The following is a 19019-nucleotide window of genomic DNA, read 5'->3' as shown; positions in this document are numbered from 1 at the left end:
AGGTACTTAAATTGTAGGTTGTCTTTCATCGAGGCAACCTTATGCATGAAATTAGACATTCTGTGAAATAAGAACAAAAGAAATAGGAGTAGGAGTAGGCCATACGGCCCCTCGAACCTGCTCAGCCATTTAATATGATTATGGCTGATCCGATCATGGACTCAGGTCCACTTCCCTGCCTGCTCCCCATAACTCTTTATTCCGTTATCGGTCAAGAAGCTATCTATCTCTGTCTTAAATTTATTCAATGTCCCGGCTTCCACAGCTCTCTGAGGCAGCGAATTCCACAGATTTACAACCCTCAGAGAAGAAATTCCTCCTCATCTCAGTTTTAAATGGGCGGCCCCTTATACTAAGATTATGCCCTCCAGTTCTAGTCTCCCCCATCAGTGGAAATATCCTCTCTGCATCTGCCTTGTCAAACCCCCTCATAATCTTATACGTTTCGATAAGATCACCTCTCATTCTTCTGAATTCCAATGAGTAAAGGCCCAACCTACTCAACCTTTCCTCATAAGTCAACCCCCTCATCCCCGGAATCAACCGAGTGAACCTTCTCTGAACTACATCCAAAGCAGGTATATCCTTTCGTAAATATGGAAACCAAAACTGCACGCAGTATTCCAGGTGTGGCCTCACCAATACCCTGTGTAACTGTAGCAAGACTTCCCTGCTTTTATACTGTTGAAATCTCATTATAATTAAATGCTCTTTTTTTTTTAGGCCAAGCTTCCAGAATTGAAGCCTCTTCCCCTGTCCACGAGTGAAATGGTAACTGAACATGAGGAGCTAGTTTGGACGCCAGGTGTCAATGATTGTGACCTTCTGATGTACCTGAGAGCCGCCAGGTGAGAATGTGCTGAGAGCCTGATCCATTTGGTCAACACTTTGTGAACACAAATGCTTTGATGTCTTGGAAATACTTTTACTTAAACCCTAAGCGAGGAAAAAAATAAACATAGGTATTCTTGATAATTGAATTTTTCTAAATATGGGTTGAATAGTAAATTTGTTTAATTTTAAAGTTAGAACAAGCCGTTTTTTTTTAGTTTTCCCACCGACGCAATTTTAAAATGTCCCCCTCCCCCCCCCCACCCCCATAACATATAGTGCTTCATCAATAAGAAAGTGAACAGGTAAAGTAGTCTTGGCCTCTGCCCATACCCGTCTGCATCCATTTGGAACTAAGGGCATGAAAGGCATTGGTCAGACCATTATATCCAGCACTCTGCAGAACTGGATTGCTTCTCTTGCAGACGAGAGGGGAGTCCTGTCCCATTGTACAGAAGTCGTGTATTCTATCTCGGGCATAATCGGTAAACTGTCCCACCTTATGTCTACTTTTAGGCAAGCAGGGAGTAGCATTTCCAGTGGTCAATATACAGGATGATTGTACTCCAAACAAGGACAAATCTCCAGTAATAGGAATTAGAAGGATGGAAGGGAGGTGGTAAGGAGAAAGAAGTTAACCAAAGCAAAATAAATGCAATAATGTGATTGGATGGTGAAGCAGTGGACATTCTTTAGAGAAAGTTATTTTAGTATAGCAGGGCTTAGTTGGTAAATGTGGTACTCAGTGTGGAACTGAACGACACAGATGAAAAGGTTCAAGATTCAATCCCTGGTCTGTACTGAGTTGGTTGATCTGTTAGGCAAATGGTCGGGGAGCTACAATTGGTTTCAGGGCTCGTGGGAGGGGTAGCACAACATCTAGGGTTCTTGTGCCTGATCTATTCACTGGTTAGCTCTGAAGCGTTCCGTGGTAAAATAGCCGGCTGACATTTGCTGTCTAGTTTAACACATGAAGAATGGACATTTGGTTGAGTACCAATGCAAAGATCTGCTGGTGCTTGAAGAACATTAGCGCAGTAGGATCACCTCCTTCAGGAAAGCCAGGGTAAGGAAACAAAGTTACAAGGCAGTTTCCCATGTGGTGACATCCAAATCTTAAATGGGTTGTCAGGCGCTAAGTGGGCACTCAACACTTCCCCATAGAGAGGGGTAATGAGAAAAAAAATCATTGACTAAATCATCCAAGTCCCTTTTGTACATGTCGTGCCTGACTTAAAAATGGCATTAACAGAGGCTTGGAAATTGGTGCCTTGTCTAGGGAATAGTCTCAGATGTGGGGGCCATAAAACAGAGGAAAAAAAGGTCTGGATCATATAGACACAGCTTGAAATTGTCACACAAAACATCTTGTATGTTGCTTTCAAAACACTAAATTAAGCAATCGTTTGAACGAATGGACTGCATTTTGGCTAGAATTGAAGGAAATCGTTGAACCTTTCAAAAATAATGATGTTTACACCTCATTGCTTTGTTTCAATGCTGTACTCCTAATTTCATACCCGATAAAACAAAGTCAAAAGAACTAAATCTGCTCACTTTAATTCATTAAAAATATTATTAAAATTGTAGAGACCATATGGAAAGCAACTGTAGAAATGATTTTTAAGCTTTAACAAGCTGTTGTGACTTGAAAACACTCAAAGGAAAACAGTCCCTATTCAATTGATTAATTGCAGTACTGAATATATGTAGAGACTTAAAATACTTAACCAGTTTGGATAATAGAATCGTAAACATATGAGTTTTCCATTGTGAGTCAGATAGCTGTGTAAGTGTAATTCAGAGGTTGCTGGTGGTCTGGAACATACTGCCTGAAAGGGAGGCAGAAACGCTCATTGCTTTTAATAAGTACTTGGATATGCACTTGAAGTGAGGTACATGGTTATAGACCAAGAGCTGGAAAGTGGGATTTGGCTGGATTGCTCTTTTTTGACCGGCACAGAAACAAATGGCCTCCTTCTGTTCCATAAATATCTATGATTCTATTAAGATCTATCAATTATGTTGATAAAATAATATTTGCTGCTGACAATTGCTCAGTTGATTGACTAATTGTGAAATGAACAACTTTGCCTGATTTTGGTACAGTCAAATTAACTGACCTCAAGCTTAAAAACTAGAAGGGTTGTTAAAGTTTGTCAGTTGAATAATTTTTGTCGCCTTAAGAATGTAGTTATTTCCTATTTTGATCATTTATTTGAGAGATGAAGTTAAGTTTTGCATTCAGAACAATACAAAATGTGCTTCCACGCAGGAGTATGGCTGCCTTTGCAGGGATGTGTGATGGTGGATCGACAGAAGATGGCTGTCTAGCAGCATCTCGTGATGACACTACAGTAAATGCATTAAATACTGTAAGTTTACTACATGTTTGGACAATTTGCTGAGGTCCAGGAGTGATTAACATGGACAATTCTGAGTCATAGTTTTAATTCTTGTATTAGAAACACTAATCTAATTTCTTAGCCAATAGGTTATAAAACATCTGTGCGTTTGAAAGTGGCACCCCTTCAAAAGTGACATCTTTCAACATGCAAAGTGCATCTAATCAAATTCTGATCTAAAAATTGTACGAATGCATTTGGACCATTCAGGATGTTTAGTTGAATATCAATATAATTGTCTATTAAAATGGAAATTTGAATTACTGGATTTCTTTCTGGTCAATTCTAAATATTGCAATGTGCCTTCTGGTACTGTTGTGTCTTAAATATATATATATATATATATGTTAATGTAATATGGGAGTTACTGAAAGGTTTAAATATTGGCTTCACAATTGGGCAGTTCAATAGATTTGGCAACTACCTATTTAAGGATAGGACAGGACTTATGTCATGGAAATGATGCACTGAATAAATGTTGGCTCTGGATTTTAAAGGACAAGGAGAACATATAACCAGAACACGGAATTTGTGCTGCACCACAACAAATATTAAATCCATAAACCTTCAAAATATTCAATTTTTTTATCAACACCGTCAACTATTGATAGCCGTGCTGTTGCTGCATTTCTGTGCAGGCACTGTATAATACACATTGCTAATTCGTCCAAAGTTATGGAAGGATGATGAAAACTTCATCAATTTTACTGCAGCACATTGTATAAATCAAAGCTGGCAGCTCACTACTGTAATGTTTTATTTATGTAATGGCAGACTGCGGCAGAAAGCAATGGGATTTACTGTTAATTGTGAAAGATAGCTATGAGGGACAGAAAATGAGAAATGTCATTCAACTGTATTCTGAAATGTAATAAAGGTATTCTTCCAATCATTATTTATATGACAATAGTACAAACTGCGGTAATTGTATAAGATGCATTGGATCAATTAATTTATATTTAGCTGAGATTCTTACTGAATAGGCTCTGCTAGCAAGGGAAAAAGAGGATAATGGATACCTCAGGATTATAGCTGATTAAATTTGAACCTTAAGTCCCAACAGGAGCGTGAAAATTGTATCACGCTAAAACTGTTTCATTTTTAAGCATGATTCATTCCTTGGGCATATAATCAAAAAAATTACCAGCTACTCCCTTCCTTATTAAGCTCTCGGTAGGGCCCTGAATGGAAATCTTCACTTACTTAACATTTTTAAGGTACCATAATACACCTTTATTTGTGAATAATTCACCAATTCCCCCTTTTTTGCTAAATAAATGTTGCTGCCAAGGTGCAGACTTTAGAGTTTGAAAGCCGTCTAAATGGCTAATTGGAACCCTATTGGTTTTTTACAGTGCTAAAGCAACTGAATGATACTGTTTCCCTCAGTGTGTGCATAATGTAATATACTGGCAGACCCGCAAAATATTTGCGGTCAAATTAGTATCTTTCGCAACAGTACTTGTTCAGACTGTTATCATTTTCTTTGTCTATAGAATTCTCCCTCTGTCCCTCCACACACACTCTCCTACTCTCACTCTCCCTCTCTGTCCCTCTCACCCCCTCTCTCTCTCTCTCTCTCTCTCTCTCTCTCTCCTTCCCAGAAAATTGATTCTCAAACCAGGGTCCTAAGCTTAAATAAAGGAGACTACAAAAGTATGAGGGCAGAGTTGGCTGAAGTGGACTGGGAAAATAGACTAAAGAATGGGATGGTTGATGGGTAGTGGCAGATATTTAAGGAGGTATTTCATAACTCGCAACAAAAATATATCCCAGTGAGAAGGAAAGACTGTAAGAGAAGGGATAACCATCCGTGGCAAACTAAGGAAATAAGGGATGGTATCAAATTGAAAACAAAGGCATACAGTGTGGCCAAGACTAGTGGGAGGCCAGAGGATAGGGACATTTTTAAAAGCCAGCAGAGAACGACTAAAAAAATTATTAAAAAGAGGGCAGATAGATTATGAAAGTAAACTAGCACGAAATATAAAAACAGAAAGTAAGAGTTTCGACAGGTACATAAAAAGGACAAGCGTGACGAAAGTAAATGTTGGTCCCCTGGGGGATGAGACTGGGGAATTAATAATGGAGAACAGGGAAATGGCAGAGACGTTGAACAAATATTTTGTATTGGTCTTCACGGTAGAAGACACTAAAAACATCCCAATAGTGGATAATCAAGGGGCTATAGGGAGGGAGGAATGTAATACATTCACTATCACTAATGAAGTCGAACTAGGTAAAATAATGGGACGAAAGGCAGACAAGTCCCCTGGACCTGATGTCTTGCATCCTAGGGTATGAAGAGAAGTGGCTGCAGAGATAGTGGATGCATTGGTTGTAATCTACCAAAATTCCCTGGATTCTGAGGCAGTCCCAGCAGATTGGAAAACCACAAATGTAACGCCCCTATTTAAAAACGGGGGCAGACAAAAAGCAGGAAACTATGGACCAGTTAGCCTAACATCTGTTATTTGGCAAAATGCTGGAGTCCATTTATTAAGGAAGCAGTAGCAGGACATTTGGAAAAGCATAATTCAATCAATCAGATTCAGCATGGTTTTATGAAAGGGAAATCGTGTTTGACAAATTTACTGGAGTTCTTTGAGGATGAAATGAGCAGGATGGATAAGGGGGATATGGTGTATTTGGATTTCCAGAAGGCATTCGATAAGGTGCTACATAAGAGGTTACTGCACAAGATAAAAGCTCATGGGGTTAGGGGTAATATATTAGCATGGATCGAAGATTGGCTAACTAACAGAAAACAGAGAGTCGGGATAAATGGGTCATTTTCCGGTTGGCAAACAGTGACTAGTGGGGTGCTGCAGGGATCGGTGCTGGGTCCTCAACTATTTACAATCTGTATTAATGACTTGGATGAAGGGACAGAGTGTAATGTAGCCAAGTTTGCTGCTGATACGACGCCGGTGGGAAAGCAAATTGCAAGGAGGACACAAAAATCTGCAAAGGGATATAGACAGTTTAAGTGAGTGGCCAAAAATTTGGCAGATGGAGTACAGGGCCCAACATTGCCCAAGCCGTTTTTTTTGGCATACTTACCTGAAGCGCTGGAAACTTTGCGTGCTGGAAAGGGCGCCAGAAAAAAGGGGCCCCATCCTGGCCACTCTTCGGAGGTTTGGCGTGGTGTGCAGGCTGAAGGGGGGTGGGGTGGGGGGGGGGGGTGGGCGGCGGAGCAACAGGCCAGCACAGAAAGCACTGCCGGCACCTGCGCGCATGCTCAGTGAGGGCTGCGCGCATGCTCCTGCCCTACCAGCGCGTCCTGTGGGCTGTGAGCAGGACCCGATGCTCACAGACCCTATCTCAGGCCGAAGGGACGCCCGATCTCGCCACACCCTATCCCAGACGAGTGGTCTCCCACACGGGCCGGCCGGCCCGCTGAGTTCCCGGGCGAGGTAGGACTTCGGTTCTATTTTTTATTTAGCGGCTGTGCTTCATACTTTTGATTGGGGGAGGGTGGGGCAGGAGGAGAGTTTTGGGCGTGGCGGGGGGGGAGAGAAAGAGTGTATGGGGAGGGGTGGGGGGGGGAGAGAAAAAGTGTTTTGGGAGTAGGGGAGCAAGAGTGTTTTTGGGGGTGGGTGGGGGGGGGGGACAAAGAGTGTTTTTGTGGGGGGAGGGAGAAAGAGAGTCTCTCTGGCTACCCCCCCCCCCCCCCCCTCCCATCCCGTGACATCGTGGCCAGCAGCTCGCATTTCTCTGGTAGGATTTACTTCATTTTTATTAGCATTTTAATTGTTTGAGCTTTTCCTTGCAATGTTTGGTGCTTGGTTGTTGAGGTCCTCTCCGGTTCCCTTCCCTCCCCTATCCCTGCCCTAATGTCTGCCGAATATGCGCTGCTTTTTCTTCACTGCCCGCAAGGTTTTTCAGAGCTGGCCACATACGCTGACCTAAGTCAATTTGGAGTAAGTTTTAGCTGGCCAAAGTGGCATAAATGGCCAAAACTGGCGAAAGTGTCTGGGAGCACCCCCTTTAGGAAAAAAAAACTGACCTAAAAAAAATCGTACTGAACTGACTTACTCTGGAGCACATTTTTGGGGGGAAATGGCATTTTTACCTTCGGCCAGAAAAAACAACTTACTTCAAAAAAAATTGATGCAAGTCATGGCCAGAATTGGGCCCACTGTGGGAAAATGCAAGGTTATCCACTTTGGCAGAAATAATAGAAAAGCAAATTATAATTTAAATGGAGAAAAATTGCAAAGTGCTGCAGTACAGATAGACCTGGGGATCTTTGTGCATGAAACACAAAAAGTTAGCATGCAGGTACAGGAAGTAATCAGGAGGCAAATGGAATGTTGGCCTATATTGCAAGGGGGATAGATTATAAAAGCAGGAAAGACCTGCTACAACTGTACAGGGTATTGGTGAGGCCACACTTAGAGTACTGTGTACAGTTTTGGTCTCAGTATTTAAGGAAGGATATACTTGCATTGGAGGCTGTTCAGAGAAGGTTCACTCGGTTGATTCCGGAGATGAGGGGGTTGACTTATCAAGAAATGTTGGGTAGGTTGGGCCTATACTCATTGGAGTTCAGAAGAATGAGAGGTGATCTTATCAAAACATATAAGATAATGAGGGGTCTCAACCAATTGGATGCAGAGAGAATATTTCCACTCCAAGGGGAAATGAAACATGGAGACATGGTCTGAGAATAAAGGCCCGCCCATTTAAAACTGAGAAGAGGAGAAATTTCTTCTCAGGTTTTAAATCTGTGGAATTTGTTGCCTCAGAGAGCTGTGGAGGCTGGGTCATTGAATATATTATGCGTAGATAGATTTTTGAGCGATAAGGAAGTAAAGGATTATGGGGAGCGGGCAGGGAAGCAGAGCTGAGTCCATGATCTGATCAGCCATGATCATCTTAAATGGTGGAGCAGGATTGAGGGGCCAGGTGGCCTCCTAATACTCTATGTTCTTATCTATCTCCGTCTCTCTCCCTCCCACCACCGACCTCTGTCTCTCGCACCCTCCCTCCTCCCTCTTTCTCCCCCCCCCTCCCTCTCGCCTCCTCCCCATTCTCTCTCGCCTCCTCCTCCTCCTCCTCCCCCCCCTCGCCTCCTCCTCCCCCCTCTCGCCTCCTCCTCCCCCTCTCGCCTCCTCCTCCCCCTCTCGCCGCCTCCTCTCCCCTCTCGCCTCCTCCCTCTCCCTCTCGCCTCCTCCTCCCCCCCTCGCCTCCTCCTCCCCCCTCTCGCCTCCTCCTCCCCCACTCGCCTCCTCCTCCCCCCTCTCGCCTCCCTCCTCCCCCTCTCGCCTCCTCCTCCCCCCTCGCCTCCTCCCCCCTCTCGCCTCCTCCTCTCCCCTCTCGCCTCCTCCTCCCCCCTCTCGCCTCCTCCTCTCCCCTCTCGCCTCCTCCTCTCCCCTCTCGCCTCCTCCTCCCCCCTCTCGCCGCCTCCTCCCCCTCTCGCCTCCTCCTCCCCCCTCTCGCCGCCTCCTCCCCCCTCTCGCCTCCTCCTCCCCCCCCCTCTCGCCTCCTCCTCCCCCCTCTCGCCTCCTCCTCCCCCCTCTCGCCTCCTCCTCCACCTCTCGCCTCCTCCTCCCCCCTCTCGCCTCCTCCTCCCCCTCTCGCCTCCTCCTCCCCCTCTCGCCTCCTCCTCCCCCCTCTCGCCTCCTCCTCCCCCTCTCGCCTCCTCCTCCCCCTCTCGCCTCCTCCTCCTCCCCCCTCTCGCCTCCTCCTCCCCCCCCCTCGGCCTCCTCCCCCCCCCCCTCGCCTCCTCCTCCCCCCCCCCCTCGCCTCCTCCTCCCCCCCCCCTCGCCTCCTCCTCCCCCCTCTCGCCTCCTCCTCCCCCCTCTCGCCTCCTCCTGCCCCTGGCCTCCTGCCCCCCTGGCCTCCTGCCCCCCTGGCCTCCTCCGCCCCACGCCTCCTCCGCCCCTCGCTCTCTCCGCCCCCCCCCCGCTCTCTCCGCGCCCCCCCCGCTCTCTCCGCGCCCTCCCCCCTCTCTCCGCCCTCCCCCCTCTCTCCGCCCCCCCCCGCTCTCTCCGCCCCCCCCCCACTCTCTCCGCCCCCCCCCCGCTCTCTCCGCCCCCCCACTCTCTCCGCCCCCCCCACTCTCTCCGCCCCCCCCCACTCTCTCCGCCCCCCCCCACTCTCTCCGCCCCCCCCCACTCTCTCCGCCCCCCCCCACTCTCTCCGCCCCCCCCCACTCTCTCCGCCCCCCCCCACTCTCTCCGCCCCCCCCCACTCTCTCCGCCCCCCCTCACTCTCTCCGCCCCCCCCCACTCTCTCCGCCCCCCCCCCACTCTCTCCGCCCCCCCCCACTCTCTCCGCCCCCCCCCACTCTCTCCGCCCCCCCCACTCTCTCCCCCCCCCCACTCTCTCCGCCCCCCCCCCACTCTCTCCGCCCCCCCCCCCACTCTCTCCCCCCCCCCACTCTCTCCGCCCCCCCACTCTCTCCGCCCCCCCACTCTCTCCGCCCCCCCACTCTCTCCGCCCCCCCCCCACTCTCTCCGCCCCCCCGCTCTCTCCGCCCCCCGCTCTCTCCGCCCCCCCGCTCTCTCCGCCCCCCGCTCTCTCCGCCCCCCCGCTCTCTCCGCCCCCCCGCTCTCTCCGCCCCCCCGCTCTCTCCGCCCCCCCGCTCTCTCCGCCCCCCCGCTCTCTCCGCCCCCCCGCTCTCTCCGCCCCCCCGCTCTCTCCGCCCCCCGCTCTCTCCGCCCCCCCGCTCTCTCCGCCCCCCGCTCTCTCCGCCCCCCGCTCTCTCCGCCCCCCCCTCTCTCCGCCCCCCGCTCTCTCCGCCCCCCGCTCTCTCCGCCCCCCCCACTCTCCGCCTCCCCCCCCTCTCCGCCCCCCCACTCTCCGCCTCCCCCCCACTCTCTCCGCCCCCCCCCACTCTCTCCGCCCCCCCCACTCTCTCCGCCCCCCCCCCACTCTCCGCCCCCCCCACTCTCTCCGCCCCCCCCACTCTCTCCGCCCCCCCCACTCTCTCCGCCCCCCCCACTCTCTCCGCTCCCCCCACTCTCTCCGCCCCCCCCCACTCTCTCCGCCCCCCCCCACTCTCTCCGCCCCCCCCCACTCTCTCCGCCCCCCCCCCACTCTCTCCGCCCCCCCCCCACTCTCTCCGCCCCCCCCCACTCTCTCCGCCCCCCCCCCTCTCTCCGCCCCCCCACTCTCTCCGCCCCCCCCACTCTCTCCGCCCCCCCCCACTCTCTCCGCCCCCCCCCACTCTCTCCGCCCCCCCCCACTCTCTCCGCCCCCCCCCACTCTCTCCGCCCCCCCCACTCTCTCCGCCCCCCCACTCTCTCCGCCCCCCCCCCCACTCTCTCCGCCCCCCCCCCACTCTCTCCGCCCCCCCCCCACTCTCTCCGCGCCCCCCCCCACTCTCTCCGCGCCCCCCCCACTCTCTCCGCGCCCCCCCCACTCTCTCCGCGCCCCCCCCCACTCTCTCCGCGCCCCCCCCACTCTCTCCGCCCCGCCCCCACTCTCTCCGCGCCCCCCCACTCTCTCCGCCCCCCCACTCTCTCCGTCCACTCTCCCCCTCCCCCGCCCCCTTTCGCCTTCCCCCGCCCCCTTTCCCCTCCCCCTCCCTCTCTTTCCCCCTCCCCCTCCCTCTCTTTCCCCCTCCCCCTCCCTCTCTTTCCCCCTCCCCCTCCCTCTCTTTCCCCCCCTCCCCTCTCTTTCCCCCCTCCCTCTCCCCTCTCTTTTCCCCCTCTCCCTCCCCTCTCTTTTCCCCCCTCTCCCTCCCCTCTCCTTTCCTCCCTCTCCTCTCTTCCCCCCTCCCCCTCCCCTCTCCTTTCCTCCCTCTCCTCTCTTCCCCCCCCTTCCCCCTCCCCTCTCTTCCCCCCCTCCCCCTCCCCTCTCTTTTCCCCCCTCTCCTCTCTCTTTTCCCCCCTCTCCTCTCTTCCCCCCCCTCCCACTCCCCTCTCTTCCCCCCTCCCCCTCCCCTCTCTTCCCCCCCTCTCCCTCCACTCTCTTCCCCCCCCTCTCCCTCCACTCTCTTCCCCCTCCCCCTCCCCCTCCTCCACCCCCCTCTTTCCCCCTCCCCGCCCCGCTCTTGCCCCCTCCCCGCCCCGCTCTTTCCCCTCCCCGCCCCGCTCTTTCCCCCTCCCCGCCCCGCTCTTTCCCCCTCCCCGCCCCGCTCTTTCCCCCTCCCCGCCCCGCTCTTTCCCCCTCCCCGCCCCGCTCTTTCCCCCTCCCCGCCCCGCTCTTTCCCCCTCCCCGCCCCGCTCTTTCCCCCTCCCCCAGCCCGCTCTTTCCCACTCCCCCAGCCCGCTCTTCTTCCTCCCCCACCCCTCTCTCCCCAACCCATCTCTCGCCCCCCCCCCGCTATCTCTCGCCGCCCCCCCGCTATCTCTCGCCCCCCCCGCTATCTCTCGCCCCCCCGCTATCTCTCGCCGCCCCCCCGCTATCTCTCGCCCCCCCCGCTATCTCTCGCCCCCCCCGCTATCTCTCGCCCCCCCCGCTATCTCTCGCCCCCCCCCGCTATCTCTCGCTCCCCCCGCAATCTCTCGCCCCCCCCGCAATCTCTCGCCCCCCCCGCTATCTCTCGCCCCCCCCGCTATCTCTCGCCCCCCCCGCTATCTCTCGCCCCCCCCCCGCTATCTCTCGCCCCCCCCGCGCTATCTCTCGCCCCCCCCCGCTATCTCTCGCCCCCCCCGCTATCTCTCGCCCCCCCGCTATCTCTCGCCCCCCCCGCTATCTCTCGCCCCCCCCGCTATCTCTCGCCCCCCCCGCTATCTCTCGCCCCCCCCGCTATCTCTCGCCCCCCCCGCTATCTCTCGCCCCCCCCGCTATCTCTCGCCCCCCCCGCTATCTCTCGCCCCCCCCGCTATCTCTCGCCCCCCCCGCTATCTCTCGCCCCCCCCGCTATCTCTCGCCCCCCCCGCTATCTCTCGCCCCCCCCGCTATCTCTCGCCCCCCCCGCTATCTCTCGCCCCCCCCCGCTATCTCTCGCCCCCCCCGCTATCTCTCGCCCCCCCCGCTATCTCTCGCCTCCCCCGCTATCTCTCGCCCCCCCCGCTATCTCTCGCCCCCCCCGCTATCTCTCGCCCCCCCCGCTATCTCTCGCCCCCCCCCCCCCCCGCTATCTCTCGCCCCCCCCCCACTATCTCTCGTTCCCCCCGGTTATCTCTCGCCGCTATCTCTCTCCCCCACGCTATCTCTCGCCCCCCCCCCCCGCTATCTCTTCCCCCTCCCCGTGCCGCTATCTCCCCCTCCCCGCTATCTGCCCCGCCCCCACCCCCTCTGACCCGCCCCCACCACCTCTCTGCACCACAGCGACGCCCTGGAAGGCCCCCGTGCCCGCGCCCATGGCTCTGCTGCCGCCTCATTGGAGCAGACCCAGCCTCAGTCAATCTTGTAAAATTTGCGCCATAGCTCCCCGCCTTGATTGGTTGCGAGGCCGGGTATGCCCTGATCGTCCATTGGACCATGTGCTCCCGGCCCCGCCCAGGACGGACAAATATGATTTATTATTACAGATAGTATTGTCGTGCATTAAGGGCTGGTAGGATGTGTGTTTCATTCCTGTGGTTGCCTACTCGAGAAATTCCTGACCTCAGCTTTTCTGTCAGGCACAGAGTAGTGGCCAGATAATTCCCACAAGGAAGAGAGGGAAAGAAAATTGGAGATACTCCAGTGCACTCGATGGCTGAAGAGTAGAATTGGCAGGGAGTGTGCTCTCAACTGGGAATGGTGTGTGGTGGCAGACATGTAAGAAGAGGAAAATTGAATTGAAAGTGGGGGTGGGAAGTATACAGTATTCTGAAATCTAATTCTGGTTGTGTGTACTACTCTGAAGATGGGCCACATCAGAAATGACTTTAACTGATTTTTTCAAAAATGCTTGTGTCAGCATTAATCAGCTCAATCCCTGTCTTAAGTGGTGGTTGTATTGTATTTGCGTTGACTCCTGGTTTTTCTCCATTTAAACTTCTACCTATGAATTTGGCCCAAATCTGTCTGCTACTAAAATCAGTTCTGTGCATGTCGGACAATAGTAGTTCCTGTTTCATTCCCCAACATCGAATCCAGGTCCAGACCCACTTTTCTGTTAAAATACAAGTGGTGTTCCACCACTACCCTTCTCAAAGCCATTGTTACTCATACATTATGCATGTTTCCTTTTTAAACTCACCTGTTGAAATAACCTGTGTTTTAGAAATGTCCATGCATTCAACGTTTATATCATCAGAGAAAAACCTTAAAATTCACTCCTTAACTCAAATGTTTCTTGCTTATGCCTGTGCTTGGATGGTGCTGCACTGTGCTTTGAAAGATATAAGATACAAGTAATTGAAGTTCCTGACATTCTTAGTGGTAAGGAGTTTATAGGAAAGGCAATTTCCTGCTCGCCTTGTTCAAGCATATCATTATTTAAAATGTGTGTGCAGCATAAATACAGTTGTTTGCAACATTCACAGTCTCTAATACATTAAAGCATAATAATCTTAGAACAAGATACATTTATTTTTAATAAGAGGACAAAGGCTTTTGTGTAAAACACGAACATCCCTGAAAAAAAGCAACGTTCTGGGTATGCAACAGCTCAGCCACAGTAGGTACATACGATAACTTGGCCTGCACTGTTAATAAGCCGCACAGGCTGCCAGTATTTTCCAATCATTAATGGAATTATTTTTCGGGTAGCTTGAAATTCAATTCAAATGAAATTTTCATCATTACTGATTATGTCTCCAGGATAGCACTATGCAGTGCCAGTCAGTGAACAGGCACACCATTGGGGAGACGCAAAACTGTGTTGAGCTTCACACAATAAAAATGTGCACACCAAATTCTTCAGTCTTGTTTAAAAAATATATATTAAAAAATGGACAGGTTCTCTCATCAGTTGGGGAAAAAAAATTATTTTCTTTTTAAGTCATTGGCACCATTCCGCAATCAAAAAGACAAGCATGTAATCAGTTTTAAATTTTCTGCCAATTGCTTTCTTTTACTTGGCAACTGAGATGCGTTTAGGAATTATGTGGATTTGTCATCCCTCCCTTTGTGGAGTTGTCTCACCTTACCTCAGAACTTCTTTGAGACAGCCAGGCTGAAATCAGGAACTTGAGTGACACGATGTTACATAGGATTACACAGTTTATACGGCACAGAAACAGGCCATTCGGCCCAACCAGTCCACTTGAGCCTCTTCCCGTCTTTCCTCATCTAAATCTATCAGCATAACCCTCTATTCCCTTCTCCCTCATATGCTTGTCTAGCCTCAACCACTCCCTGTGATAGCGAGTTCCACATTCTCACCACTCTCTGGGTAAAGACGTTTCCTCTCGATTCCCTATTGGATTTCTTGGTGACTATCTTATATTGATGGCCTCTAGCTATGCTGTTCCCCACAAGTGGAAACATTCTCTCTGAATCCACTCTATCAAAACCTTTCATAATGTTAAAGACCTCTATTAGGTCACCCCTCAGCCTTCTTTTTTCAAGAGAAAAGTGACCCAGCCTATTCATTCTTTCTTGATATGTATACCCTCGCATTTCTGGTATCATCCTTGTAAATCTTCTCTGCACCCTCTCCAGTGCGCCTATATCCTTTCTTTTGTGTTACATTCAGTTAATTTTGTTAAATTCAGACCTACTGTGTCACAGTTACTGATGCCGAGTGTCTTAATTGAATGCATTTAAAGTTAAAATTTATTGTCACACATCTGTTCATTCAAGCATTCATCTTGAACCGTCATTCTATACCATTGTTTCACCACAAACAAAGAGCAAATTATTACCATAAGCAGACATGTTGATTAAACTTCGGCTATTATTTGGAGTGTGTGATTGTGTTATGTTGCAGTTAGTAGGAGTTTTTGTTCCCCTCTCTTTTTACTGTGATTTTATCTCCCTCCCTAATTTACTGGAAATGTTGTTCATTAACCAGAAATAGAACATTTAGATGAGAAGAAATATTGATCTGATATTTTAAATAGCTTTTTTTTGTTAACGAGTTCAGCATTCTAGTGCACTCTGTTGATAAGTCACTCATGTGTCTTTAGTACTCTGTAGTAGCTGCGTTCAAATTGTAGAGAATTAGCTCCAAGTCACTCAGTCCCTCCAAGTTTCTGCCTTGAGCAGCAAAAGTGGTGATGGGCGCCATTTGCTTGGTCATCGATAGCATGTGGTTCAAGGAAATCAGAAAAAAGAATGGAAAGGGAATAACTAGATGTGGGGAGAACAGATAAGATCTATATCTTCAAAAAGAAAATTGAAACTACTACCACATTTTTCACCCATTCAATTTACTCATCGGTTTTTATTTTAAAGAATTTCATCGTAAAACTGCTATTTTTTTCTATTAAAGGCAGGAGTACATTGAGTAAGAAGTAACCTTTCCTTCCAAGATTTTCTTTTCCTTTTAAGGGCTATAGTTAAAATTCTCCAGTAATATGTTCAACTTAACAGAAATGTAGTGTTTTAATTTAACTCTGCAAACCAAAACATGGGTCCCATAACTTTTCCCTTCTTAGTCCTGGACTTGTCTGCCAGTTCATGTATGCTATGCTATCAGTGGCAGATTGGGGCAGGGGTGGAGAGACACCTTTCATGCACCGTTACACGCCTGGCTGCCTGCCCAGATCATACGCATGAACCTTTCCCACTAATTTGTGATGGGCATAGCGACCATCTGGAATTTCAGACCCGAGCCGTGTAAAATGTTTCTCTGCTCATGCTTGGGTGAGGAGAAGCGGGGTATGGTAGCATAGTGGTTATGTTACTGGACTAATGATCCAGAGACCTGAGTTCAAATCCCACCATGGCAGCTGGAAAATTTAAATTCAGTTCATCTGGAATTTAAAAAAAGCTAGCATCAGTAATGGTGAAACTACCAGAAAACCCCATCTGGTTCACTAATGTCGTTTAGGGAAGGAAATCTGCCGTCCTTACCCAGTCTGGCCTTTTTGTGACTCCAGACCCATAGCAATGTGGTTGACTATTAACTACCCTCTGAAATGGCAGCGTAAGGGCAATTAGGATTGGACAACAAATACTGGCCTTGCCAGTGACACGCATGAATTAAGTAAAAAAATAAAGTTTCAGTATTTCATAAACATTGGGACATTGAGAAGTCATGTGCAAAGTCATGCATTCACTATTAAAATATTCTGTTGTGTGTGTTATTAATTGTTCTTAGGATATGGGCAACACTGCATTTATTTCCCATTCCTAATTGCCCTGAGAAGGTAGTGTTGGGCCTTCTGCTTGAACCACTGCAGTGCTTGTGCTGATGATAGGTAGGAAATTTCAAGCCTTTAGGCCAACAACGAAGTAGAAACAGCAATATATATCCAAGTCAGGATGATGTGTGAAGAGATCAACTCAGAGGTGTTGCTACAACATTGCTGTTGTTATCTGTCTCAGTGATAGAGACTGCGGGCGAGATAGGTGCTGTTGAAGTAACCGTGGTGAGTTGCTGCAGTGCATCGTGCAGTTAGTACATACTGCAGTCACAGTGCGCCAGTGATGAAGGGGGTAGTTCAAGCAAACTGTTCTGGATGGAGTCAAACTTCGTGACAGTTATTGCGGCTGTTTCTATTCAGGTGAGTATTGACTGTCCTGACTTGAGCCTTGCAGATGCTGGAGAAGCATTGAGGGGTCAGGAAGTCAGTCATTCAGCGCGGCCTTGACTCTGCTCTTGGTGTTGGTATGGATGGCCCAGTTAAGCTTCTGTTCACTCTTGACCTCAAGATATTGATGGTGGGGGCCTAGGCAATGGTGGTGGTGCTGCTGAAAAACCGGCTGAGTTTTCTCTTGTTGAAGGTGATCACTACCTAGCACGTACGTGCTGTGAATGTTACCTACCACTTGTTGCCCTAAGAAGTCCTGATGTAGGCTGGCATGAGCTGCTTCATTATCGGAGGAGTTGTGAATGGAGCTGAACACTATGGAATCACCAGCCCTACCCTTGACCTTATTATGAACAAAATGTAATTGATGACGCAGCTGAAGATGGTTGGGCTGAGGATATTTCCTTGAGGAACTCGTGCAGTGATGTGATATGGGCCTTCAATGATTGGCCTCCGCTAGCCAATAACCATCATCCTTTGCATCAGGTATGACTCCAGCCACTGGAGGGTTTTCTGTTTGACCCTCATTGACTTCGCCTTTGCTCGGGCCATACTCCATACTCCGTCAAATGCTGCCTCGATGTCGAGGAGAACTACTCTCGCCACCCCGACATTCAGCTCTTACATCCAAATCTAGTTCAACGTCATGATAGCATCCAGAACCAACTGGTACTAGTCCAATCGCAACTGATACAGTATTGATGATTCTTTCCCTCCCTTGACTGATGATTGCCCACAGATTTATCCCACATTTGTGGAAATTAGCAACAGCTCGAGTTAAGTTTAAATGCACATTTAAAACTACCTTTTTCACACTCTCGGCAAGCTCAACACAGTGATGGCAATTTAAACTGTGCTGCTGTATCAAGCAAAGCTCATGTGCTTTTGGGGCGAGGGGGGTGGGAGAGAAGAGAAAGAAAAAGCATAGATACCACTTGTACTGCTGGCAGTAGACAGTTTCAGAATGGGACTTGTCGAAGATTGGCTGCATACGATGAGGAAAACAAGGGCGAGGAGAAAAGGCACAAAGCTTGATTTCATTACTGTCGAAAATGCTGTTGTCGTTGCCAATAGAAATTCTTAAATTGGTTTCTATAGTTTTCAAATGTTGCATTTAACATTTTATAAATTAAACCCAGATTGAAAACAACCCAGTACTTCGATAAAATTCTGAATTTGAAATATTGTTCAGTTTTCCAGAGTGTCCTTCTGAAGCCAAGGTTCAACATTTTTACTCTACGCGGTTAATTTACTTGGCATATTGCAGAATGTGTTTGATTCTGATTATGTAACACCTAAAGAAAAGATAATTTATCAACTACTATCACCATAAAGCAAAGTGAGGGTAAATTTTTTAAAAAGAACACTTTTTCTGCACACTTGAAAAAAATTGCATATTTCCATACTTTTCCGAAGTCGCTGACCTTTACTGCTTCCACAGGTGCCTCAGTAATGTAATCATTCTTGATACGAGTCTTGATAATGAGGATGTGGTTTTCCAATTCTGCATGTCATAGGAAGAAGACTAGGCCATTCAGATCCTTGAGCCTGTTCCACTATTCAATTAGATCGTGGCTGATCTGTATCTTAACTCCATCTACCAGCCTTGGTTCCGTAACCCTTGATACACTTGCTTAACAAAAATCTAACAATCTCAGATTTGATATCTTCAAATATCAACAACTTTGGGGAAGAGAGGGTTTCCAGATTTCCACTACACTTCATGTAAAGAAGTGCTTCCTGACATCACCCCTGAACACCCTAGCTCTAATTATTAGGTTATGCCCCCTTGCTGGAAAGTGTGATCATGTCAGCCAGTGGTTTTACAGCCACTTGCTTTGGGAGAGGGATCGTACACTGGTGAACGCAGAAGTGGAAAACCATAGCCGAAATGATTGAGAGAGGCATCACATTCATGAATGATTCCTTTCTCACTTGCTGTCCAGACACGTACACATTAGGTATTGCATTCACTAACTGAACCGTGGGGAGAACACACAAAGGATCCTGAATGCATTTGAATAAATCAAAATCTGAAGTTTTATGCAAGCTTCCATATTTAAAATTGACATAACATTTTAAAATGGATTATAATTACAATATTAACCTTTTTTTGTAAACTTGTCTGGAAGGCAACATGTGTGGTAGCAGGAATTCCATTGGTTTCAAAGCAGATTTATTTGTTCCCGGAAGCCCGCCACTATTTTCATCATTGTGATCTTGAGCATCTTTTCATCATTTTTATTTCAAGTGT

The 19019-nt window shown here is 49.1% G+C and overlaps 1 protein-coding gene across 11 annotated transcripts in view; it reads left to right on the top strand.

Annotated features, from left to right (window-relative positions):
* Positions 1–19019, top strand: part of rerea (arginine-glutamic acid dipeptide (RE) repeats a) — a 564590-nt gene that overhangs the window by 390731 nt on the left and 154840 nt on the right. For all 11 annotated transcript variants that reach the window (XR_011587646.1, XM_070860497.1, XM_070860493.1 and 8 more), the window contains 2 exons: positions 724–848; positions 3107–3206. Coding sequence is in view for 10 of the 11 variants with exons in the window: in XM_070860497.1 (XP_070716598.1) it covers positions 724–848; positions 3107–3206 (225 nt within the window). In the remaining variant the exon portion in view is untranslated. The remainder of the gene's footprint in view (positions 1–723; positions 849–3106; positions 3207–19019) is intronic.

This window comes from Pristiophorus japonicus, chromosome 18, assembly GCF_044704955.1.
Source record: "Pristiophorus japonicus isolate sPriJap1 chromosome 18, sPriJap1.hap1, whole genome shotgun sequence".
Classification (NCBI taxonomy): domain Eukaryota; kingdom Metazoa; phylum Chordata; class Chondrichthyes; family Pristiophoridae; genus Pristiophorus; species Pristiophorus japonicus.
Note: the sequence above shows the minus strand (reverse complement) of the source record. Positions and strands in the feature narration are given on the sequence as shown.